General features: G+C 46.8%; 1 protein-coding gene across 2 annotated transcripts in view; it reads right to left on the reverse strand.

The window, feature by feature from the left end:
- The window catches only part of PNCK (pregnancy up-regulated nonubiquitous CaM kinase), a 165,454-nt gene that overhangs the window by 65,220 nt on the left and 72,275 nt on the right, over positions 1-27,959 (reverse strand). For both annotated transcript variants that reach the window (XM_083159020.1, XM_083159019.1), the window contains exon 2: positions 433-535. In XM_083159020.1, coding sequence (XP_083015146.1) covers positions 433-509 — 77 coding nt within the window. In that variant the 5' untranslated portion in view covers positions 510-535. The remainder of the gene's footprint in view (positions 1-432; positions 536-27,959) is intronic.

Below are 27,959 nucleotides of genomic sequence, written 5' to 3' on the forward strand. Positions count from 1 at the left end.
AGCAGCCTTCTCATCTATCATGTGTACAGCGTTGAGATGGAGCAAGAGTGGTGCTTCTCTATCTTCCATAACTCTGAACTGTATAGCTTACAGTTATCTGGGGGTGTTGTATAACCAGTCGATAGTCATCACAATTTGAGATGAGAATGTTGACATGGTCCTCTGACGGCTTGGGGGCTTATTCATACATTCATACATTTACGTAAATATATGTAACCAAGATTTCGGAATTATACCATATAGGATTCATATCTTGTTACTGATATCATTCAGGGTGCTGGGGGGGAAACAGAGTGTGTTTTTCTTAACCTGATATATCCGCCTGTGCTACCGCAAAGCTACAGTATGTAAGCTTTGTGAACAAGGCCTAAGGACAGGTTTGCAAAGCACGAGTGTTCTAGAAGAAACCTCCCTTCTCCCCTGGATACTCACGCTCCCAGCTTCTCCTTGATGTTGTACACCATATTAATGTCTTCAATTTTCTTCTTTCCATTTTTCCCGAGAGGCATGGCCGTAACTCAGTCTAACTGGGAACCTGTGTAAGAAAAATGTCATAGAATCAGTTAGTTTTTGTTGTACTGTATGCTACCCTTTGCTTGCCACGCAGCTGGAAGGTGAGCTGCCACATATATGCATTCTATGCCCCTCTTTTCAGTAGCACGGTTGGAGAAGTGATGAGCATTGCTGCAGTCATAAGTTCAATTACTGTCTAAGGTTCTAGTGGGCTTTGCATGTTCTCCACATGTGCTATATAATTATCAATTGATACAGAAATAATAATTATTACTAAAATTCATAGCATGGGGGAGAGGTGTCGAGCCAATCAGCTCCTGTTATTTTCTAACATAGCCTATAAAAAAAACAGAAGCTGATTGGTATTTAATCTCTCTCCATTTTTTTTCTCAATATACACTTTTACACTTTATAATAATAATAATAATGATATTTATATAGCACTTTTCTCCCAATTTTTCAGCTCAATATACAAAACAAGCTAAACAGTAGATATCAGTAAAATGCTTGAGTAAATAGGTACGTCTTTAGTCTATTTTTAAAGGATTCTACAATGGGGGCTTCTCGCCCCCCAGATGAAGTCAGGGAAATTCTGGGTACTTTGATCTCTCTCTTTTTTGAAGGAGAAGAACTGAAGAGAATTGATATAACAAGAATATCATAAATTAAAAGGCTCACTATGGTGGAATAATACATTATTGCGAACTTTGCAGGATATCTGTAACCCAGTAGCATAATCAGAATACAGACTTCTATATTCCTTAATTCTGGCGATCAAGGCTGCCGCAGTCACCGATTTTTCAGCTCGGTCTCGCCAGGCGCCGGGGGGATCTGTGCATGCACGGTTAGCGCTGATCCCCCGCCGACCCCACTGACCGCACTGCCCAGGCAGCATTGCGGTCCGTAGTCCATAGACTACAATGGGTTACCGCCATCTCAGAATGGCAGTAGCCCAGGGATGCGATACATCGGGCAGCTTCACATCCCCCATAGAAACGAATGCAGGAGGGATCGCAGCAGGTATCGAAGATTCCCGGAGGGAGGAAGAAACAACACACTGGGCTTGGGTACACCACTCAGATGTCCCTGCCCCTGCATGCCTGTTCTGTAAACAGCAGCCTATAGGCTGTGTGTATAGTATATCCAATGGGTGGCAGTGGTTCAGCTCAGCCTGAGCCAGTGAGCCTCTGGGAAGCGGGACCGTGATGTATCTAACTCTTTTATTATGTGCATGACCCAGTGGGCAGTGGCGAATGATGAACGCTGCCCGCTTGCCCATGCATATAATAAAAGAGTCAGTGACTCAGACAAATCTGACACTGATTATGTTTGTGTATTTATTATGGTACGGTATGTTTAACCATTTCCTGACCACCTATACTATAAAGAACATCTATGTCGACTGTGTTGACATTCAGGTAAAAAAACAGTGAAAAACCCCATGTCGACCTTGTGAATGTCGACATAGACAATGTCGAACTAATGACCGTGTCGAACTAATGACCTGTCGAACTAATGACCTTTCGACCTAGAATCATGTCGACCTTTTCCCATGTCGACCTAGAGTCATGTCGACCTTTTAGCATGTCGACCTAATGGATTCGACCTAATGACTTTCGACCATAATGCAATAGACCAAATGATCCCAACCCCAATGACAACATAATCCCCCACGGACCTCCACAATACACAGTAGATAGAATAAAAATTAGTTTTCATTTAATTTTCCACAGGAAATGCTTCCTTATAAACATCGACAGCCCCATGGGGGGAATTTTTTAAACATCAGTTACAGGGACTGAGATAGGAAATTAAGGAAAACACTTCAGCTTTGTATGGCTGAGTACAAAATCAGTGCTGATATAATCCAAAATAATGTAAGAAAAATTCTATTTGTACCATGCAGCACAGGTGCCAACAGCTTTCCAGACTGCAAACAGCTATGATGTAATCAGTATCTGTATGTAGATTAAGCAGTGTAACATAATATTAAGTACTACGAATTGGATACATACAGAGGACGGTGGCTAGAATACAGATGGATACAGACGGATAGAATACAAACAGGTGTCAGCAGGGGCGGATTTAGGGAAGAGGGCGCCCCTAGGCACAACAGTAATGTTTACTAAGTAGGACAGTTTATAGGGGCAGTATCTGCATGTCCTATCCATTTACACTCTATTTAAGATGGAATATAGTACAGTACAGTGGATATTTTGCAGTTATTGGTACATTTTGGGCTGACAGTACTATCACAGGCATCCAAGTGCCGCCCTCAAACATGTGCCGCCCCTAGGCCGGTGCCTCACGTGCCTAATGGGAAATTCGGCTCTGGGTGTCAGGTGAGTATATGTACTGTACCTCCCCCCCCCCCCCACACACACACACAACCTGACCCTAGCCCTCCTCTCTAGTGCCTAACCACACCCCCTAAACCAATTCCACCAGTAGCCTAACCCTAACCCCCTTCTAAGTGCCTAACCCTCCCCTCTAATGCCTAACCCTAACCCCGCCCCCTAAACCTATACCCCCAGCAGCCTAACCCTAAACCGCTTCTAAGTGCATAACACTAACCCACAACATTAACGCCCACCCCCACCTAATTGTATTATTTTTATTGATTGGTTATAAGCCATCATTTGATAATAGCCAATTTAATAGAATAATTAAAAACCCACTAAATTAAATTTTGAATTTTTTATTATGTATACATATGTACTGAGTAGGACGGATTACCGGCCAGTATCTGCATGTGCTATCAATTTACACTCTATTGAAGATGGTATATAATACAGTACAATGGTAACAGGGGCGTAGCGAGGGTGGAGCCAGCAGAGCGCGAGCTCTGGGCGCAGAAGAGTGACAGGGTGCCCAGCAACACACCCGCTGCCCACTGGTCCGCCCTCCGGATGCAGATCGCCTGTCTGCTGTGGAGATGCAGAGTCTCTGACAGCTTTACAGAGACCCTGCGTCCCGGCCGCTGTCACAGGGTCCTCCTGCCCCTCTAGCATCTGTCAGTGTGAGGAGGGGTGCCAGGAGCCCTGCAGGAGGACCTCTAGCAGCTGTCTCCTTTGCGGCGGGGGCCATCTTTGGAGGGGTGCAGGGTCCCAAATGCTGTCAGAGACTCTGCGCCTCCACAGCGGATGGGCGGTTGGCATCTGGCAGTGGGAAGGGAGGGCAAATAACACATTTATTTCCTCCTGGTCAATGATCATTTAACTCCCCCTGGGCAATGCACATTTAACTCCCCCTGGGTAACGAGCATGTAATACCCCTTGGCAATAACCATGTAATCCCCCTGGCTATGAGCATGAAACCTCTGGCCACAAGCATGTAACCCCTATGGCAATGAGCATGTAATCCCCCTTAGCAACAAACATGTAATCCCCCTGGCCATGAGCATGGAACCCCTGGATATGAGCATGTAATCCCCTGGCAACAAGCATGTAATCCCCCTGGCAACAAGCATGGAACCATTGGCAACCAGCATGTGTAGGTAAGCGGTACTTCAGGGGCAATTATGTGTTTTTAACCGGCGCTAGTGGGGGCATTATATGTGTAAGCGGCACTAGTGGGGGCATTATATGTGTAAGTGGCACTATTGGGGGCATTATATGTGTAAGTGGCACTAGTGGGGGCATTATATGTGTAAGCGGCACTAGTAGGGGCATGTGTGTAAGGCAGCGGGGCATTATATTTGAAAACACTAATGTTGTCTTTATGTGCGTAAGGAAGTGGCACTACAAGGGGAGCATTATATGTGTAAGCAGAACTACTGGGACCATTATGTGTGTCGTGAGGCACTGCTGGGAAGCATTATATGTGTAAGTAACACTACAGGGGGCATTATGCGTGTAAGTAGCACTAAAGAGTGCATTGTAAGTGACACTAAAATGCCATGGGGGGGGTGCAAAATGTATAATTACACCATTGCGTGTAAGCTTTACCCTGAAGAATTACAGTGTGTGGCATAAAAGTGATTTAAGCATTATGGTGTGTGTGGCATGTGCAATGGGCATTACGGTGTGGCACTTTAAGTAACTTTAAGCATTATGATTTGTGGCATAATGTCTACTAGGCATTACAGTGTGGGTCATAATGTGTAAACGGGCATTATGGTGTGTGGCATAATGTAGAATGGGCATTACAGATTGTGTGTCATAATGTGGAAGGAGCATTACTATAAGAAGGAAAAATTACTGGGGGGCGCCAAAATATACCGTTGCTCCGGGCTCCATGTCACCTAGCTACTCCTCTGAGTGGTAATATTATGCAGTTACTGGTACACTTCAGGCTGACAGTACCATCTCAAGTGCCGCTCCCAAACATGTGCCACCTTAGGCGCATTAGTGGAACCTCAGGACCAGCATGTGGAGTCATGGACTCCTTTCACTGTAGCTAGAGTTCCCCCCTTGGAGTTGGGGTGTACACCCCCCTGAGCCCAACAGCAGAAGTTTGAAATTCATTTTGACATGGTTAAATGTTGATATCATTAATGTCGACTCCTGCAAAAATATTGACATTGACAGAAATATTGACAGCCTAATTGTCTAACCTATTATGATTAAGGTTACTGTTACCTCCCCTCCCCTCGTTACCCCGGTATAAAATGCTTCCATTGGTGCATAAGGAAAGATGCTGGTTCTGCAGACTACTGAGATCCACCCAAAAAAAAAAAAAGAAATAAATGACTAGCATTAAGGCCCTGATTCTGGTTGGTTCGCAAAGAAGCGTTAGTTTGTTGCTTTGCGAGCCATGTAATGCCACCCGTACAAACCCCTGCCCCCCACTAGTCGGCAAATTTCCCCACAGGATTGAAAATGGTTGTTTTGCATAAACATCTATTCGCAATCTTGTGTGGGGGCCCAAAATCATTCGATGGATGCCGACCATCATATGTTTTCTGTAGCGCTCGCTAATCTAAGTCACTCGTGGTAACTCAGCTTAGCGGAGCCCTGCTCCGAGAACAGAGTGGGCAGCTGACATCCGGTGACGTCATCTGCCCGCCCCCGAAAGGCAGGTGGCTGCCTCCATTCCCAAGTGGACCCCCAGCATTTTTCTGGGCGCACCCAGCATTTCCATGGGTACGCCCAGGAAACGCAGGGTGTTCGCATTTGAATGTCCCCCCTGGCAGCCTCCTGCATGCTCCCCCGCCCCCCCCCCCCTGCACATTTGAATAAGCGATTATGCGCAGGCCATCATCATCGGTCCTGTTTCAAATTCGGCAAATTAACCAGAATCCCCCCTAAATCTATTCAAATATATTACACTGTATATTGAAAGAGCCCCTCCAATAATGGTAAACACTACGGCAATACCAGCTATTGATCGGAATAGTCTGTAGGGGTCTTTAACCAACTTTTATCATGTGACATCATCACTGTGAAGTTGCTGCTAATCTATTTGTCCAATGGATAGTTGGACCGATTCAGATCCATTCGTACGGGTCCGAATTTGACCCCGTTTCGGATAATGGAGGGTCTGTGCACGCACGTACTGTATATATGTGCATTTTGCAGACCTTTGGCGAGTATCACCCTCACCAAGGCGTTTGCACATGCAGGGGAGGGAGAGGGGCGGGCAGCATCAGGGGAAGACCCAGCGAGCAGTTGCAGGTGGTGCTTGTGGCGTGGGGTGCATTTGGCGAGTGGCACTGACCTAGCGAACAGCTCTGAATCAGGCCTTGTGTATCTATGTACGATGAGATGCGGTTCTTATTTTCTGTGTTTAATTAACAGGACACTGTTTAGTTCAGCCATTTATCACCGTCTGCTGGCTCCATAACTGATGTGAATTGCCAGATTTATCTCTGAAGGAAAAGTACATTTATTTTTCAGTAACGAGTTTTGCTCCACTTGAGTGTTTCAATGAGGCTTGCAGCGCAAGTGTGTAATCTCTGCTAAAGCAAGGAGTCTGGAGCGGACTTGGCTTACATACTGTACACGAACAACTGGTAGATGACCATGTGTGGTATGGCGCTCAGACAGTTGGGATTCTGACGATCATTAGCCCGACATCGGAATCCCAACTGCCAAAACTCCGACATGGGGGCGAGCGATAAGAAGTCACTGTGGGCTCGGTGTCTCTCTCTCCCCCAATACCTGTAATTTGGATTTCTACATTCTAAATGAATTGGATAAGTTGGCTATTGGAGGATCACGGGTAACTGCCAACCATCTGTGTCCCGTCCTCCTCTGACCAAACTTTACAGGCACCAGAAGTGGTTCAACCGGAGGTTCCACATGACCGGTTCCCATCCAATTGACACCTAAATGTCAATCCAACTGACACATCCCCTCGCATGCCAATGCGGGGATTCGCTTGGTGGGTGGGGGGATGTTTGCTTGGGCGGTGAATGGGCGGCGTTTACTTGCTCGCTAGGCAGATCTGAATTAGACCCAAATTGTGAAAACTCACTTTGAACTTTTCATGTTTTTCATGTTCACTTTTCATTTTTGACCACATTGACCTATTGCATGTCGACCCTTTGTCAATATCAACATAGTGCATGTTGATCATTTGTCTGTTTTGGCTTATTGCATGTTGACCTTTTGGTGTCGACCTATTGACTGTCTACCTTGATAATGTAGACCTTTGAACCGCTGCGAGCCCGCGAGGGGCGGTGGTACGCGTCCTACGACCTTTTCATACCCCCACTATCCACGTCGGCGTGGAGTTGAGAATAGAAAGTGTGGCGAGCGCAGCGAGCCCTGCGAGTGGACGCGGATACCTGTGAAGCCCGCGAGGGGACACGGATACCTGTGAAGGTATCCGCGTCCGCTCGCCACGCTTTGGGCTCGCTGCGCTTTCTATTCTCAACTCCACGCCGACATGGATAGTAGGGGTATGAAAAGGTCGTAGGACGCGTACCGCCGCCCCTCGCGGGCTCGCTGCGCTCGCCACGCTTCAGGTTGGCGTTGATAGTGGGGGTGATACAGTGTGAAAAATGCCACTTGGGGTGCATTTTACATGATTTGAACACGTCAGTGATTTTTGTGAAAAATGGCATTGCATTGCATCGCATCGCATGCGATCACATGCGATCGATTTTTTTCACAAATGCATTAAAACATTACATATGGCATGCGATGGGGGCCGTGATAGTATACAAGTACCAAAACCAGTTTCTCCAGTAAAATGTAAAGAGGAAGCTGATATCCGAGGCAGGCAGGTAATTATGGATGCCTGCTGGACGATTGGCATCAAAATAATTTCATTTTGGCCACCACTGTTCCATGCCATCATTTCTAAACCATTCAATATGTTCAGCCACCCATGGTACATGTGTTCACATGCACAAATGTCACAGCTGGTTTGGGCATGGCCACGGTGTTCATTCCTACCAGGTATATGGTATAATACATCACCAAACACTGGGAAAAGACATATCAGAATCAACTTTAATGGCCATGTGTACTTGCGCACACTAGGATTTTTTTGCGGATTTACAGTGCAGCATCAAGCAGGGATGGGGGAAGAGGACATTGCATACATTACATTGAGGACATTACATGTAGGGAACACATGCCCGCCGAGCTGCACAGTGCCTAGGCAGCCATCAGCGGCGCCACTGGTCATTGCAGCAGTCGGTAGGTGACAATATAAGCAGGGACAGAACAGTTTGTCACACAGGGAACAGATACCCGCCGAGCAGCACAGCGCCTAGGCAGCCATCAGCGGCACCACTGGTCGTTGCAGCAGTCGGTAGGTGACAATATAAGCAGGGACAGAACAGTTTGTCACACAGGGAACACATACCCGCCGAGCAGCACAGCGCCACTGGTCGCTGCACCAGCCAGGCAGGTAACATTGGAGCAAAGACACGGGGTTACATAGCTGAGTGCACAGTTCCTTGGCAGCCATTTGCGGCGCCAACTTGTAGGCCTCAACAGGCCATCTTACTGTAGTAGAAACCAGCATGAAAAGCCAGCGTGGGCGGTGGTGTTAGGTGGGGGGTTTGTGGGGTGGGGGCAGGGAGAGTCACTGAGTCACTGGGCCTGGGGCTGGAGTTGGGACCTCCATGGGCCGAGTTCCACGCCACTGCTACCGATAGACTGATCCTACCTCCTCCTACCTTATGGTGGGCGGGGCGCCACCTCCTGTTGTGTATCGGTCATTTGATGGGTGCCGCCACCAGGTGTGTAACATAGGTGGCTGCTGCAGCATTGGGTGGATGCTGCCGCCCGGTGCCGTTGTGTGTGGGAGGAGCTGTGCGCCTGGTCCTATGCCGTGTTGTGGGCCTCTGGAGGTTGATCGATGCCGTGAGCTGTGCGCCGGTGGCAGAGCTGACACGCGTGGCCGATCCTGTGCCGCGTCCAGAGCCGGGCCGGGTCCCTCTCCTCCTCGCCACTTCTGTCTCCTCAATGCTGAGGCAGTGTCCTGTCCCGGCTGGTTGGGGGGGTGTCCTCTGGGGGTCGATGCCGCATCGAGAGCAGGGTACCCCTCCACGTCCCTTTTGTCTCCTCTGCATCTCCTCAGTGCCGGGGCAGTGTGTGAGCTGTGGCGGTGCCCTGTCCCGGCCGGGGGGACTACTTATCTGCCTTCTTCCCGTCATCCTCCTATCCCAGCTGTGTCACCCCAGTTTGTCTACCCTGTACCTTTAGAATGTAAGCTCTAATGAGCAGGGCCCTCTCCCCTCATGTGCTTTTCTTAGAATATATCTCTGCCACTGTTATAATGGCATCAGTGTCCACTGTTGCAACTGTCTTTTTTATTTACCATGTACTTGTCCTAATTTGCATTTGTTCTGTAAATCACAATCTTTCTAGTATTATTCTTTGCTCATCTATGTATTGTCAGGCGCTGCGGAACCCTTGTGGCGACATATAAATAAATAATAATAATAATAGTAAGCAGTGTTAGCCTTACTACATTGGCAGGATGCATCGCGTGCAAGACCCTGCCCTCAAGTCTGATATTAAACTGAGCACAGATTTTGGTTTTAACATGGTTTTCTTTTTTCAGATTTTTTTAAATAAAAAAGACCCAGATGAGCCAGAAAAGATTTCCCCCATTGTCAACAGAGATACCACCGATTCCGTATAAGCCTAACACAGGCAGAGACCTGTCAGCAGCTATTACTAGAAAAGGTCTCAATTAAAAGCATTTCACATACATATACAAAGCCATTTAAAACAAGCTCTGATGCCGATCGCTCCAAAAGACTATAGTAAGTGAATGGCACTGTACACACACACAATCTGACAAGCGTTGCTTTGCTTCACATCACTGTAGACATTTTGCCTGCAGCATTCAGAAGCATTAGCGCTTGGAACAATATGATAGGGTTCTATTAGGATGCTCAGCCAGTACATAGCCACACTAGATGACATTAATGTACACCTCTAATTCCCCGATAACTGGGCACAGTCTGCCTCTATGCTGTAGCTAGTATTAGTTTTCAAAGCTCAAAAGGCGCATCCCTTAACCTACTTTTTAATTACTTATAAAGTCATTTTATGCATCAAGAGTTACATTTCCAGTTACACACTGGCTTCAGGAAACAGCACAGGTTTGTATAGGCCCTAAAAATGTATGCATTGGTGTGTGCACATGGGGCCTGATTCTGGATCCTGCAAAGAAACCAAATAACTGAGTGAACCATAATCAGTCCCATTAGGTGTTAGGGGTGCACAGGCACCCCCTAATGCTGTGCTCACCCTTATGAACACCTGTCTGCTGCAAGCAATACCAGCAATACCTTTTATCAAAGACTTGCGTTTTAGAACTGTATTCCATAAAAAGAAGCGCCCATCAATCAATTATGTGTGTTCTGTATTGTTAATTATACTAGACCAGCGTCATATCACTACATACCTGCGCCATCCACATATGTGTATGACTGTATTTGCATGTACGGTTACACAGAGTAATAAGATTAAACTGAAATAGGCAGGAGATTATAGTGTGGCTGAGAGATGTTTTATATTGTAGCGAGTGCCAATAGATGATGGTAGACATGCCTGATTGGCGGTGTTAGACACACCCAATGGGCGATGTTAGACATGCCCAATAGGTGGTGCTAGACACACCCCTTTGATGATGCACCCCCTAATTAAATGTGCTGTGCACGCCTATGCACGCATGTAAAAAGTTTCAAGTATTTTTTCTAATGTATTGCTGTATCTGTATGTGGTGGTGCTGGAGAACAGCTCCGACTATACTGTCTAACAGGATTAGGGAACACTGTATATTCTAACTCATGCAGGGAAGCCCAGGGCAGTGAAGCATAAGGTCGCCATGAATTCACTTCTACAGCTGGCACCTGACAATACTGGAAAATATTAATCTGCACCCACAAGTGACTCCTCTACAGTGCAAATGCGTATGGGTCATAGGGTCCACACTATGAGCTTCACTCCAGCGCAGCATGCTCTGTGGCTGCGGCCATCACTTTGCGCATGTGCGGAGGGGCTCCTGGGTCACAGACACAAAATTCCAGTGAGCACATCGCAAAGGACAGCTCTTATCAATTTACAATTGCACATGTTAGTGCATATGTGATTATTATAAACAGTGCAAAACCCGGGATGCCCTGTCGAAATTTGGTGCATCCCTTCCATAGTCATCAATAATAATAGTAAAAAAAGCTAAATAAAAATATTATATAGATATAATATTATATAGATTAGAAGCCTTGTACAGTTGCTAGATATCTCTCACTGTTCCCTGCGAGCTGTGATATTTGGAAATGAATGGGTTAAAGGCTTCATCAACATGGAACGGCTGTGGCTATGTGCCCTCCTGATCCTCCATACCACGCACTCTTGATTTCCTCGTAATGTTTGTTTCCAGGTTTACTGAAATTTTCATCTCAATCAGGGAGATCGGGGAATTTCCATAGAAACCATGAAAAAATTATAGTTTTTATCATTTTTTTTCCTCGTTTATAACAGAAGACAAATATCTGGGCTTTCTCGCAGAATGGGTGATGGGAGTGGGAGGTGACAGTCAAAGGGGGCAAGACAGGAGACTGGGTGGAAAAAGAAAAAGGCAAGACAGGAGACAGGGTGGAAAAAGAACAAAGGAAGGGGCAAGACAGGAGACAGGGTGGAAAAAGAACAAAGGAAGGGGCAAGACAGGAGACAGGGTGTAAAAAGAACAAAGGAATCGGCAAGACAGGAGACTGGGTGGAAAAAGAAAGAGATAGGGTTGTACATCTAGTCACCATCTGTGGTTCCACTGATGGAACTCATGGGTGGAGGGAGGACTGAGTACTAATTACAGGCTGCTGAAGGGACCACTGCCAAGTTTACCCAAATTTCACTTGGACAATGAAACTGACCAAGGAGGAGGGACCTGCTTCCTGAAAGCAAGGTAGGAAGTGGGTGGCCTCCACCATCCCCCCCTCCCCCCCCCCCCACTCTGGTGTCTTAGCTTTGCGTGTTTCCTGTACAGGAAGAGGGTGGGGGGGCAGCTGACATCCGTCTTTTGCAGCAAATCTGGATCTCTCTGCATTACTGGGAGCTTGTGAAGATACCCGTTTCCTAGTCCATTACTATAACAGGGATATAATGTCTGCAATTGATATTATAGCCTCAGTGGTTATACAATCCCCCCATCTTCGGTCAGCCACATGCAAATAAAATTCAGTTTAGACTTATTTGCGATGGCAGACCATCGTGACCATTGAATGATTTCTCCTGCAGTGGAGGCATGCGAGGGGATGGGTCCCCTCATATGTTAACCAGGGGAATTGGTGGCAGCAGGGCAGACGCTTGGACGGGTGGCGTCTCTGGTGCTTGGTAAGCTGTAATGTTCGCAGCCAACCAAGAAAACCAGAATTCGGGCCTTTAACTGAGCCCTAGAAAAAAAGGCTGCACTCAGTAGCCCCCTGGGCTCGGTGAAGTGAACGGAACAAGTCAGTTACAATTGGAAGTGTGTTCCAGGAGCCTATCAGCATGGAAAATATTTCAGACAAGCTTGTGATCCTGTGGAATCTCTTTTCTTGCTGCACACATAAATAATATACTGGTGCAGTAGGCTAGCCATCTCCCAACAACAATAAACTCTAGTGTGCGAGTGTGTGCACGTGTTTAGTGCAGACTACATGGGCCAAGTGGTATTTATCTGCCGTCACATTCTATTTCTGCTTCTGTAACTTCTGTCATTATTCACTGTCTGACAACAGAGAGCAATAGTGACATTCCGCTAATGCAGAGTGGTGGTGAATCCATGCAGCAGCGATGGAGATGGGTCTCCAGTGGAGGGGATACGGTTGGCATTGGTTGGTTTGCTGTCGATTGGTAAATATCTCATTATTTGTTTCTGTATGCATTACCACAGTCTCCTGTATTCTGTGCCTGGACGGTGGCAAACCATTAACGGTTCTCCCACAGTAGATAGTAACCGCTGATTATAAATGCAGGGTCCTTTGATGGACATGATCTAGGGAGAAATAGGTGTTTTGGAGATGGACAATCCTTTTTGAAGTGCTGTACAAGCTTCCAGGCCATGTGATGCCCATCATGGTACAACCACACCCTAATAGTGTCATGATCCTACCATTTCAAGTGGCAGTTGGGCCACATCGGAAATCCCACTTGATTTTTGGGATGGTTACAAAATCTATCAAACATTAACAAATTCGGTCAAGGTATTTATTTATTTTTTTAATGGATATGTTTCTGGATATCATCAGTATTATCGATTCAAGTTAGGTAGGGGATGGAATAAAGAGGCCGTTTTAGAACTGTTCGCATAGGTCCGAATTCATCCCTGGCCCTGATGGTGGTGGTCTGTGCATGGGTGATAATGCGCATGTGCAAACCCCCGCAATGAGCACCTTTGACAAACTTTTGATTCACCGGGCGATCACTGCCTGATTGACAGGAAGGGGGCATTTCGTGGTGGCAATGCGGCGTCTCATGGGCATGCCCACAGAAATTGTGAGCATGCCCATGGAAACACTGGGAGGAAAGTTCGCCCCAGTTTCCCAGAGGCAAGATAAATATAAGTATGCATGTATGAATTTTATGAATATTATGATTAAAATAAAGAAAGTGTGATGTCTAAGGTCCTGCTAGGAGGGGGAGTCAGCCACAGAAGTGATATTGATGGCTTTTGATTAACTGATCCAAACTTGCAGGGGAGGAGAGGTGCCCCCTAGTGAGCAGAAGCCTGGCAGCAGATGACTCCATTGTCTCCATAAGATATATTGCATGCGATTTATCTTGGCTTAATCAATCGCATGAAATATATTTTATGCAAAAAAGACACAAAAGTACAAAATTGGATAGAATCACTCCTGGGAAGGTCACCGGGAGTTCAAGGAAAATCGCATTCCGACTTCAGGGTCAGATATCATTGTAGTGTATGGGACCCTTTAGTCTTGGCTTATTTTTGTTAGCGAACAGAGGAAAAAAACACCCGATGGTCAATAACCATCAAATGATTTTTCCTCTATGCAGGCACATGCAAGCGGATGTGTAAGCGTACACATACACTCGCACCGCAGCAAAGGGATCCGGACGATGGGAGGGTGTGCGCTCGGCGGGCCATGTTTATCTGCTCGATACGCAGTGAATATACGCAGCCTAGCAAGCAGGACTGAAATGAGCCCAAAAAGGTTTATTTTTTTAGGGTCAACTCTTGTATATTTGGTAATACGTAACCTGTTGACTGTCTTCCTAGACGGTAAATCCATCATCTGGCTACCGGTAGGTACAGTATACACTTTTATTTTTAAAATAAACTCCTTCAGCTCCACTTAGAACTCTTTTTGCTTCCTTTTGTCTTTAAGATTTCCCCTGATTCTATTTTAATAGGCAAAAAAATTATCAAAATATTATTTCTAGTAGACATATATTTTGAGCATAATATTCCATTAAATAGCGCAACTTAGAGGTGGCGTTCCTGTTTATACAACGATGTTATCTACAATCCTTGTTGTTATTATATTTTTATTGCTGTATAAAGGTATCAACTTGGTATCACAATGGGAAATGACTTAGCGTAGCTCCGCTAAACAGCCTGATATAAAACAGCAGTTTATGAGTGTGAGAGCTGGCTCTGGTGATTATCCCCACAAAGAGCATCTTCTGCTAAACAGTGGTGAGGAGATTAAATTAAAGAGCTCTTGTCACCAGTCCAAGAAAAACAAAAATAGGGTTCCAGGTTCGCCTGGGGAAAATGCTTTATTAAAAGTGCCATGTATCTTGCTTCCCCACAGCCTGCAGAGCAGACAGCTGTAACGTATAGAAGTAGCCGACCCTGTAATAAGCTCTCTCATTTTGGCAGACCAACCTACTTCCTGCATAAACCATCTGCATGCCGTAGGCAGGTGCGAGTTCTGTGCGTTGGTGCACCGATGGTATCTAGCGGCAGTGCTACTACATACAGGCGTGCAGAAGTTGGGTAAATTTAGTGCTTGCACATCCTGGCGCTTGCTAGTGCACATGGGGAAAGCAGAAAGTACTGCAGCATTAGCGAAATTGGCACGGGCATTAGAGTGGACACCTGAATCAGGCCATACTTGCCTAATTTGGAAAACTAGTTTCAGGGAGATTATAGTTGGTAGTAGAATTTTGCACACGGTAAAGTGCTGGGAAATGGTGCTGATGATTCAATGTAAATTTATCTGTATCTCATTCCTTTTATCACCAAAATTGTAACAGTGTAATGTGGGCTATGTGAATTGAGGGAGATTGCTAGACTAATGAGGGAGAGAGGGAGATTGCTGCTATTTCAGGGAGTCTCCTGCAGAATGCAGGAGGGAAGGCAACTATGAATTAGGCCCAAAATGTATTATTTTTTCCTGAAAAATCTTCCAGTCTTCAATTTACCCTATAATTTATCCCAGCATGCTTTGTGAAATATAAGCTTCATGTGGCGCTGTCTCTGAGATATCCCAGGACTCATCATTCATACCTGAATCAGGTTTGAGGACCAAAATGAGCAGGTGTAACTTTCCTGCTACTGTACATAATCTTTTGTGCATTTAGGGGTATATTCTGATCAAAGCTAATTCTGCTCTTAAATCAGCCATTTCCGCATATTAATTGCATGTATACGTATAATAGCTCATGCGCAAACCCCTGAACATCGGGGAGGAGGACAAATTCGGACCCGAACAAACAGGTCTGAATCAGTCTATGCAGAGCCGGCCCTAGCCTATGACGCCCTAGGCAAGATTTTGGCTGGTGTCCCCTAGCACCACCACTAGTTCCGCCTCTGACATGCTCCCCTTTCCGAGTACCATCAACCCTCATCATAGCAGTCATCATGTACCTGCATACGGAATGCTATGTTACAGTGATTTCCATGAATACACTATTTCATATGCACTCACACACAGAATATAAGCATGCTGCATATAATTTTAATCAGCAGAAGCTGCTGGTGCCCCTAGGCATTCCAAATGCCCTAGGCAATTGTCTAGTTTGCCTATGCCTAAGGCTGGCTCTGAGTCTATGGGAAAGGTGTTAAGAGGCTAATGAACCGTCAGGGTATATACAGTTAGCAATAATGTAACGTAATAATTCAAATGCTGAAAGTGCACCACCAGCACCGTTTATGGTTGGAGAGAGCAGGTTCCATGCTTTTGTTTAACGGCTAAGTAAGACTCAATGGAAAACAGCTAATCAAGAAACTCCCCGGATATTTACCTTCACTACCTCTTCTACAGTATGTCATTAATATCTCATGCCACAAAGTAACATGGTCATTGTGCATGCAGTTATAGGACACAGTAAAGCAATTGTAAGCTTCTCATCTACATTCAGCTAGGAAGGCCCCAAGAAAGTGCTGCAAACATTTATTTAAGCCCCATACACATTACCTGATCCCCAAAGACACCGATATTGGCATACACACTTGACAATGCCAGATGCAAAGGGGCCGACGGCGGGGTGAGAGATGGTCATGTTGCTGCCACAGCATGGCCGTCATTTATGAGGACCTCCCTCATCTGAACATGCGGGAGCATGTATCGCTAATGACATAGAGTGTACACACTAGGCTATATTGGGTCCAAGTCATACATGTTCACACAGGTCCGAATTTGGCCCCATCCGCAATGAAGAGAGTCTGTGCATGCGCGAGTGCCTTTGGCACATTTTTATTTCTCCGGGGTGCTCGCTGCCTGAGTGACGGGGCGTTCAGACAGGCCCACCCACCATTTCATGGGCGAGCTTACAAAAATGGTGGGCGCGTCCATAGAAATGCTGTGTGGCCCTGTCTGCTCGAGGCGGGTGTATAACAACACATGGCGTCAGCGCCCGCCCCCAATTCCGCGGAAAGCACTCATCTGAAAGTAAATCCTGGCTTACTGTTCAGAACGAACAGAGGAAAAATAATTTCATGGTGAGCAGCCATTAAATGAGTTTTGCTCTGTGCGGGCACACGGGAATGGATGTGTAAGCGTACACATACGCTCGCATGGTAGTGCGGGATTGGGGCATTGGTGGAAGGGGCAGTATTTACCTGCTCTCCAAGCACTAATATACGCAGCCTAGCGAGCAGGTCTGAATTACCCCAATTGTTCACAATATCGCTCAGAATGCCATAGTGTGTATGGGGCTATACCATAGTTGCAATCCCTCCTGCATTCTGCAGGAGACTCCCTGAAATAGCAGCAATCTCCCTCTCTCCCTCATTAGACTAGCAATCGCCCTCATTTCCCCTAGCCCACATTGTGTAGCTGTTACAATTTGTGAAAAAAAGGAATGAGAGACAGATACATTTACAATGATTCACCAGCGCCATTTCCCAGCATTGGTGATAAAACATAATGATCCCTATGGCTACATGCATTTCTTGTGACCATTTATATGGAACCATGTGTAAAACACAATTTTCACATCCACAATGGCGTTTGCCCAAGATCCCTGTACTGTGCCCAGTCCTGGACCCTCTAGGTGCACTAGAAACCATGGTGCTCACCTCTGCTATGTCTCTGGCTCCACTGGGTTACATGTGGCCATGTTGTCATCGCGTGGTGACACTGGTGTATTGTGCTCCAGCTCCATGCAGGACATGAGTAGCATATCGCCATGTGTGTTTGTGCCTGGTCTGTGTCTGTGTAAAGGCCGGTGCTTGTGCAGCTGCATACAATCAGGGCTTCCCAGCCTCTCCTGCATGGCTCCGCCCCCCCTCTGATTGCCTGACCAATCCCGGCACAGCTCACCTGGTAAGTACTGGCTGCTCAGGCTAGTCCAGCAGTCAGTACAATGATGTCGATCCCGTAGCGACATTGCGCCTACCTGGCTCTGTAGTTCCCACTACAATCCTGAGCTTCCCCTGGAGAAGATCCTGCTGGCCGTTTACTGCATCAAGTACCACTGGACTCTGCTTACCGCCTATGTGGACAGTGAGGTTAGATCCTCAAAGGGGTCTCACCTTGCTATACTCCCGATGGTCACTTCCAAAGGTTACCTCTGGCAGCAGCCACGACCATAAACTGCAAGGATTCCTCTTCTCCAGTTATCTTCATTTATTATCTTCAAATCCTCATCCAATCCGCAACCAATCATTATATTCAAATCCTCCAATCTTCAAATCCTCATCCAATCTGCAACCAATCATCCAATCTTCAAATCATCATCCACATCATCCAGTCTTCCAACCTTCTTCCAATCTGCAATACAATCTTCATTCGTTCTTCAAGTCATCCAATCCTCAATTCCTTCTGCAACCTTTAAGTACTACTCCGGTTTATATTCTATTCCACTCTTCAATTATATTGCAATATTCTTCAAGGACCAAGCTTCATCATCTATTATAATAACTTACTAGACAATTGACTTTATATTTGCATACACCGTTTTTATCATCATTATCACTGTCTGCAATATCTTCATTAAATTCATTATATTTTATCCTCCTTGTTTCACTCCCTTCTGTCATGGATGCAACCACCATACGTTACAGCACCTAGCCTCCGTTACTCTCCAGCTGGTGCTTCTAAGAGCGTGACAACAATACATGGACAATCCCTTACACGTATCAGTGACTTTTCTTTAGGAAGTATAGTAGCTCTAGGTGCCACGTTCACAATCTCTCCATATATGGAACTAGACACGCCCTCTGGGTGGAGCATGACACACCCTCTCAGTGGGGCACTGTGTGAAATTTTACTACCAACTATAATCTCCCTGAAACTAGTTTTCAAAAGTAGGCAAGTATGGGCTATACAGTTCCTGCAGTCGCCAAAATATAAATGCACAGCTCCAATCCCTTAGAAAAGCTTAGCAGAACCCTTTACACAATACTGAATTAGCTGTAGTATGGTCAGGGTTGCCTAATTTATGGCTGCCCTCTCTGGGAGAGGGCAGCCAGTTCCTTCAGGCGGGGGGCAGGGCCGCTGAAGGCATAAGAAAGGGCGGGATGCGGGTGGAACTACAAGGGTACGTCATGTTTTGGGGGCTTGGCCAGCAAGATTTCGCCCTTGTAGCCACGCCCCCCGCCGTGCAATTCCGGTATTTCAGGCATTGCATGGTGGGGGGCCGGACTACAATGAGGGGCCAGGAGGGGGACCCAAAACCCTCCCATCCATTCCGGGAGGGTAGGCTCTTCTGTACTTACGATGTAAGCTCTAGCGCATTGTCATGGACATCCTCCGTCATCTGTACATGCAGGACAATGGAGGACTTTGCTGCTAGTGAGGCCCAAAGCTGCGAAATGCAGCATGGCTGACTCCAGAGCTCCAAGTACTGTACATATGGACTTGACGATGCCGACTGGGTGCACAATGGCGATACCGAATGGATGCTGACTTTTCTGCTAGTGAGGCCAAAAGCTGCAAAATGCTCTGCTAGAACTACGTCACAGCAAGTACTGTACGTATACACTTGGCGATGCCGACTGGGTGCACACAGCTTTAAAGACAATCACAAAATAACACAGAATAATTAGACTATTTTCTTTTCAATTAATTAATTTCAATAAATAGTTAACTATTTGTCTAACAGTTCTTAAGGTGCCCACACACGCACCGATCCCGGCGGTGCGATGCTACGGCACCTCATCGCACAGTACAAAAAGTATGTGCTGCACATACTTTTTGTACTAGCTTTCTATCGCATCGCATGCACATCGCATTCACAAGGCATATGATGCGATGCTATGTGTGCTAGTTAAGCATAGAACGAACACCGGGATCGATGCGTCTGTGGGCACCTTTAGTCAGGGGAAGGAATTTCACTAAATAAGGCACTTTGTCAAACATGGCTGGACATGGAAGCTGCACCTCTGACAGACAATGACGGTGATTGATATTTCAATTACAGTCTGTTTGAATAAGTGGATTTCAGTCTCGGAAGACATTGCTGCCTAAACCTCAACTGGGTTTCACGCTATATTAAATATGAAAAGGCTTCTTATGACCAAACTAGACACAAGTGTCCAGAAGGGGCACCCATACCATAGGTACAGCCAACACTACAAAGGCAACACTGTTATAAATAGTGGGTTTAGTACAACTGATGAGTGTCACAGCTCTTAGGTGTGTGTATACATCCACATAAATATACATATACGCATGCAGGGGCACCAAGGCCCCAGTAAAATGAAGGCGGCGTGGCCACTGGTCAGGGCCACACTCCCGTGAAAAAAAAAATAATAAAGTGGGAGAGAGAGGATAGGCGGCAGCTGCCTCTCTCCCAAACTCAGCACATGGCACAGAGCAGCGTGTGCTGAGCTGGAAGAGAGGATGTGCTGCGGCGGCAGCCTGTCATCTCTCTCCCCACTGTCCAGCTCCCTGCAACGGGGGAGGTGAGAGCAGGGCCCAGGCCCCTCCAGCAGACCTGGGCTTGGGTAAAAAGTACCCTCTCAACGACACTGTGGGCCTTATTAATACTCCTTCGTCGTCTCTGTGCATTCGCGCAGGTGCATTTCTGCGCATGTGCAGACGCAGGTTGCGTGCACCCACGGTATACATTCAGATTCGCTGTGTGCACTCACCCTACACGTCGAGCAGGGGGTGCCGGGCAGCCCCATTACCATGTGGGAATGCTCTGCGTTTCATGCAGCTGACATCACCGGGTCACCCAGCGTGCACACATACGGAAGTAACTTGAGAGTGACTTTTATATGAGTCTACCTTCCACATCTTTCGATGGTTGGCGACCATCAAAAGATGTGGGTGTTCCACCAAGCATGCAAATGGATGTTTATGCTAAATATTCATTCGCAGCCTGTGCGGGCGAACACACGCTGGGAGCGGGGGGGTGCTCGGCCAGACATTCCATGGGTGGGGTTTGGTGGACTCGCAAGGCTGATCAACCAGAATAACCCCCTGTATGTATACACTTACAGATGGAGCCGTCCCCCACCATCTGTATCTGCGAAAGGGGACGCGCGCGCACGAAATGCGCGTGCGTCCCCTTTCGCACGGTTCCCCCAGGTCCCCGCCGGCTTGTCAGCTGTCACCCGTGGTCCCCACCGCCTCCCCGCACCTCCCCCTAACCCTGTCCGTCTCCCTGAAGCGGAGACGGACAGGGTCCCGTCGCCCGCCGCACGGAAACTGAGACGCGCGTGCGCGTGAGACGCACACGCGTCTCAGTCAGATGGAAAGCCAGGCTGCTGGCGAATCGCCAGCGGTGACAGTCTGGTGATTCGCCAGCAAGAGGGAGCCCGGCTCCATCTGTATATAAACACACACACACACTCACATTGAGGGTTACCTGATTGCTGGGCTGCTACTTTGCAGAGCCCTGCGATCAGGTGTACGCCAGCCAGAGTGAAATCCAGTGGCGTAACTATAGCACCGCAGCCCCCGCCACCGCGGGGGGGGCGCTGTGCATATGGGGGCGCCCGGGGCTGCGGTGCTATAGTTACACCTCCCCCCAATCCCCCGCAGGCTTACCTATTTCGCTGGTCCCGGCGGCTCCGTTCTTCTGCTGAGGACCACCACAAAATTGCCGCCCCCATATAGCACACAGTTCTCTGAAACTGTCTGCTGTATGGGGGTGGCCATTTTGTGGTGGTCCTCAGCAGAAGAACGGAGCCGCCGGTACCAGCGCAAAAGGTAAGGCTGCGGGGGATTGGGGGGGTTTGAATGGGCGGCGGGGGGGCGCCCCCCCCTAACGGCGGGGGGGCACCCAAAACGTAGCTACGCCGCTGGTGAAATCCCGCCCTTTGCAAGCCTGCGAAAACCTTGCAGCCCTGCGATCAGCAGCAAATCCATCCGCAATCACTCACCATCGAATGATGTTTCCAGCGTGTGCAGTCTGTGTGCAGCCCATGACTGATACCCCTTTTACACCAAAATCCCTGGTCGGACCCTGGTCTTTGAACACGGAAGTTTCCAGGGTCAGACCCTGCTTCATACCCCATTTACACAGCACTTCAACCTGGGTCGGACCTGGGTCTGCACCATTTACACTGAACCTGGGTCAGCCCTGCTTTTCCCTATGGATGACATTAAAAATGTCAATTTTAGGACTGATAAACTGCCAGCCAACCTTCCCTCAATGATTTAAATAAAAATTAAAAGACATGAAAAGTTAGCATTGAAAAATGTTGGTTGGTTTATTTAGCAAAATATTTTGTCAAAAAGTTATATTCAGTGATGAAGCGCACATACTGTAGTGGTATAAAAGTGCAGCATCACCCATGGGCTCCCCCCAGTCCTCTGCCCCTGCAGCAGCAGTCAGTTGGTCGACCTAAAGATGGTTGACAGTCATTAGGTCGACATACTGCAAGGTCCACATGGGACAAGGTCAACAGGTCATTAGGTCGACACAAGCATTAGGTCGGCATAGGATTTTTCACTGTTTAATGAGCCGACATATACCAACAGGCGGTATTTCATGCCCTAATATCCACTAGGGCAGTGATGGCTAACCTTGACACTCCAGCTGTTATTGAACTACACATCCCAGCATGCCCTGCTACAGTTTTACTATTTGGCCATGCTAAAACTGATGCAGGGCATGCTGGGATGTGTAGTTCAACAACAGCTGGAGTGTCAAGGTTAGCCATCACTGCACTGGGGCATTGTGGGAGAATAAAATAGTGTGCCGAGTGCATGGACACTTAAAACTGTGTCCATGTCGACTATGTCGACATTCGGGTAAAAAAAAACAGTGAAAAACCCCATGTTGACCTTTTGACTGTCGACCTAGACCATGTCGACCTAATGCTTGTGTCGACCTGATGACCTGTCGCTCTTATCCCATGTCGACCTAGACACCTGTTGACCTTGCAGTATGTCGACCTTATGACTGTCGACAATCTTTAGGTCGATCATACAATCCATACCCCTCCCCCCAGCCCCCCCAAAACATACATAAATGATTTCTGTAGGTAGAGTATATATCCATTAAAAAATTGAGTCACTGGAGTGGGAGGCACATCACACACCCTCCTCCTTTAAGCTCTTGGTCCCACTACTGCCTGACAGCGCTGCATCCTAGTGCCAGATAGGGTTGTGGCAGGTCCACCTGTGGAGTGTCAGGTAGCAGCCTGTGTGCACTGTCCGCACGGGTTGCTGTCTTCTGCTGCAATGCACTGTGGAACGCATGGCACTGACTTGCGGAGAGTAGTCCCATGCTTTTGGTATCCTTTCAGCAATACCCAGATGTCCCGACCTGGGTTGGGACCATTTACACCGCTCACGACCCAGGTCCGACCAGTGTTCAACCCTGGTCAGGACCTGGGTAGGAGACCAGTGTCAATGGACCTGGGTTGGTCCCATTTACACCAACACTGACCTGGGTCCGACCTGGGTCCGACCTGGGTTTTTCGTTGGTGTAAAAGGGGTCGGTGGCTGCAATAGAATTAGGCTGATTCGGGCTGGTGACATCACATGGCTTCCCCTAAACCACCTGGGCATGCCTGCATTTTCCCACTCCCAGAACCCCGCTGTTTATCACCTGCAAACGGCGGCTCTCTGTCAATCAACTTGCATATGGCCAGCGATAAAAAAAAAGTAGCAGGAGTTTATCACAGGATGGCCCCCGCATGCATACTACGAGCCATATGCATGCGCAGTCTATCAATTATCGCCGGCCAGCGAATTTGCAGCCATGCGATCAGGTCTGAATAACCCCTATATAGTGTAATCCAGATCACTTACATAGTGTAATCCAGATAAGAACTAATTAAATAATATGTAAATCAACTGAACCAATGCTGGCCAATCCCTTTATCTCTGCTTTGCAGCACAGGCATATCGCTGTGTGCCTTCAGTGTGCATTCACAGCTTGTTAATATACTCCCGTGCACTGGAAGAATAACTGCAGCGGTCCCTGTACTTGAATGATAAAAATACGACTGCCTCATATTCCAGTTACTAAATGAACATCAGCATCACTACAACAGCTTGTGCCTGGCAGATTGCGTTCTAATACTGCACAGAGGCTAAGCGAAAATAATGTATGCTTCTGTCTCAACACAATATGAAGTTGTGCCCTGTAATTGAAAATACATAGAGAAAGAGGGGAAAAAAATCCAATGTAAGGCCTCCAGGTGCTGCTGGACTGCTGTGCATCATGGGAGATGTAGTCCATAGCTGTACAGAATGTCTTATGTGCACATACTGTAGCACTCCAGCTTGTATAAATACTTGAGCATTGTTAGTGTAAAACCCCTTAGTGAGAGGAAGGCAGGAGACTGGAATGGGAAGACGAGGCAAAGTCATCTATGGTAAATATTTATAGAACTGATACTGACCATAAGAGACATTGTTTACCAAAAAAAGATGACGAAGGGGCTCATTAATTAGAGTGCTCCACTGAGAGCAAGTTATTGCATTGGAACATCAGAAAACAGGTTAAAGGGGTTACTGCTGCAGTTTAGGCTAAGATCATCTCTAGATGCCCATTAAACCGCCCATTAAATATTCCAGCTGGTATCCAAGGCCCTAGTGCTGCCTGGGTGTGTCTGAAAATGCACATTTGCCACCTACAGTATGTAAGGCGCTCTGCTAGGTATGGCCATCATTGTCATTGCCATCGATGGTTGCTAAACTATGCAATGGCTGACCATCGATATTTTTACATTCGATGGTCATCCATTGTGTTTTATTGATTGGCATGTGGGCCAATCAAAACACGGGGGGGGGGGGGATTCACGGGTGTCGGGGGACGGAGCTATGCTCTGTGTCCCGGCAGTTTGAAAAAAAAAAGCAAATCGCTGTTCCATCGATGGAGGTATTCAACATCGGGCATGAACCATTGATGATTTTGAATCATCGATGGTCGATGGTCATCCCTACGCTCTGCACTAAGCATAATGATTTTTCAGGAAGTAGCATATTACCTTTCCCCTACCTTCTAGTTGCTGTGGGGTCATATTTTACAGTCTTGGAGCTAAAGCTGAAGATCTAATTCCCCAAGTGACTCTCTGGCCGACCATGGTGGGAAAGAAACCTACCCAAGCCTTGCGGAGAAAGTAGGCATGAATACCTCAGCTCTACATTGCTCTTATGGGTCAAGAGGACAGGTATATCAAAGGGCCCCCCATCATGGTGATGGCCTGAAGTCAGAGGTGCCTAGGGCTCAGCAGGTCCCAAGGGGCCCCATAAAGATATCCTGACCATTTAAAATGTCCCCAGAGAAGCACTGCACAACTACCACATGATGTCATGACATTGCTCAGATCTGTACACTTTGATGTACTTTGATAGAAGTAAAAATGTTTGGACTGTATGTGGGCAGTCAGTTTACTTTAAATGTCCCACAGTCACCAGTTCCCTATTATTATTTTTTCTTTGCCGGTTGCGGTTTGTCAATCTACTGTATATGTGGCGGGAAAGAACGACAGTGGCTATTGTGCTGCTTCATTGAGGTGCGCTCTCTTCCCAATACACTGCACTAGTTTGACCTTCCCCATTGGGGGTCAAGGGCACTGGCTGTCTGGCTGGCCCTATTATGGTGTATTGGGGGGAGGGTTGGGGCCTCATCATTCTATTGGTGTGAACAATGGGAGGAGTTAAAGGCATGTCCTGGACATAAGATCATTTGGCCATGCTTTGTTATGCCACCATACTTATTTAAAGTGTTAATATAAATAACAGTTGACCGGTACTTGTTTCCTAGCACGGCGCCCAATATTTTCATCTTATGGCATCTTATGCGATCGCATGCCGTATAGCCACATACGATGCATGTGATGCGATGGTATACAATTTTTTATTGTACAACCATCCTGATGGGTCTTTACAATGTTAAATGACCCCTCATAGTCAACGCCACCCCCACGAACAACGCAGCCCCAGCGCGCCTGCAAGGGGCGGCGGTACGCGTCCTCCGACCTTTTCATACCCCCACTATCCAGGTCGGCGTGGAGTTGATAGTGGGGGTATGAAAAGGTCGGAGGACGCTTACCGCCACCCCTCGAGGGCTCGCTGCGCTTGCCATACTTCTGGTTGCCATTGATCGTGGGGGTGGCGTTGACTATGGGGGGCCATTTAACATTGTAAGGACCCATAAGGGTGGTTGTACAATAAAAAATCGTATATGACCGCATCGTTTGCCATTGTATGGCATACGATGCAATATTTTATTGTACAACATCGCGTCGCATCGTATACCTTTATTAGTCTTATGGTATACGAGGCGATGGGCGCCGTGCTAGGAAACAAGTACCTTAATGGCATTTCAGTTGTCATTTTTTCTAGTTAAGTTCTACCTTGAAGCCACCCTGCTGAATCTCCAGGAGCGAAGATTAACGAAGTCGGCAAGTATGCTTTATGGGGATGCAGTCAAAATTTAGACAGTCAAAACTCTATGTCAGTTTGGGGGTTATTCTGATTCACCCAGAAAAGCACATTCACTCTCTAATGGACAAAACCATATGCACTGCAGGTGGAGCTGATGTAACATGTGCAGAGAGAGTTAGATTTGGATGGTGGTGTACTTCAAACTGATTTCTATATTGCAGTGTAAAAATAAAACAGCCAGTATTTACCCTGCACAGAAACAATAAAACACCCAAATCTAATGGTTTGTACACACAGGTACAATCTGCATGAGATTTTGACTATATAGTCAAAATCGCATAGGGATCGCATGCAGATCATATGCAGATCACACAGGTTTTTTACCTTGAGATCCCGATGCGCGCTCCCATGACAGCACAAATCGAAACCCAAATAGACAGGGCTGCAATGACTATATAGTGCAAATCGAATGTAGATAGCATGAATAGTACAGAGATAGCAAAGATTGTATAGCATCAAATCTGAGTCGAATAGCAAGGGAATCTCACCATGTGTACTCAGTATAACTCTCTCTGCACATGTTACATCAGCCCCACCTGCAGTGCATATGGTTTTGACCATTAGAGAGTGACCGTGCCTTTCTGAGTGAATCAGAATAACCCACTTTGTTTATACCCAGTTTGTTTAATCACTGTTGTTTCCACTTGTAAAGCGAAACGGAATATGCTGCGCTATATAAGAAATGGTAAATAAATAAACAAGTCAGCAAAATGTTTACATAGTGAAAATCTCGACATGGTCATATGGTTAACATGCAAAATGTAGATACAGATTGCCAACAAAGTGAAAACGTAAAACCAAGCTATTAATCTAAAGAGTGAAGTGTCTTATATTGCCATTGATTTGAAAGAAAGTGATTCCACAATTGTATGTCTTCTGTTAAGCCAACAGTGTATTTAATCTTCAGCAGATCTAATAGGGCAGTGAATAGTGAAAGTGACTCTGAAAGTGTGAATGGGTAACCCGGGTCATGGTACAGTGTGAATGGTTTACCCGGGTCATGGTACAGTGTGAATGGGTAACTCGGGTCATGGTACAGTGTGAATGGGTAACCCTGGTCATGGTACAGTGTGAATGGTTTACCCGGGTCATGGTTCTGTGTGAATGGGTAACCCAGGTCATGGTACTGTGTGAATGGGTAACCCTGGTCAATGGAACCTGGGACCCTTTTACAGCAGAGATAGAGCCAACGCTCACAGGTGATCATTTATACTGCTTTTATACCAAATAGCCTGGTCACATGGCTTGTGACCCTTCTGCAACCGCGTCCCTACCTGATATAATGCCGGGCAGGTGACGACAGCACAGTCGGGTCCAGAGCCAGTGCTGGGAGATGAGATCATCTCCTGGCGCTGGCTGTGTCACTGAAGTGAACCGGTCCCAGGTTACCCATTTACACTGCCCCTGACAGCCAGGTTGATTCCATGTTTAACCCCACTCGCTTCCCATGTTAAAATGCTGAGTTGCTCAACCCAGCATATTTCAACAGGGGGCATTTATACAGCACAATATCCAAGGTTGCTGTGCATTCATGTGCAATAACCCAGGATTTTTAGGATAGTATAAAAGCGGTATTATTGGTCAAAAGCTAGGACACCTCTATTAAAACAAATGTTTATAAACAACAACCCCCAACATCTACACTGGGCATGTATAGAACTGATGAGCTTGGTAAATGACCCCTGATTTGCACGATTAACCATTAATGGTGGCTAACGAGCTGCACAAATAAAAGTCATCTCTTTAGCTCTGTAGCGCTGCAGCAACTTTGTGCAATCACTGC

This window comes from Crinia signifera, chromosome 9 (genome assembly GCF_055691185.1).
Source record: "Crinia signifera chromosome 9, ASM5569118v1, whole genome shotgun sequence".
In the NCBI taxonomy this organism is placed as follows: domain Eukaryota; kingdom Metazoa; phylum Chordata; class Amphibia; order Anura; family Myobatrachidae; genus Crinia; species Crinia signifera.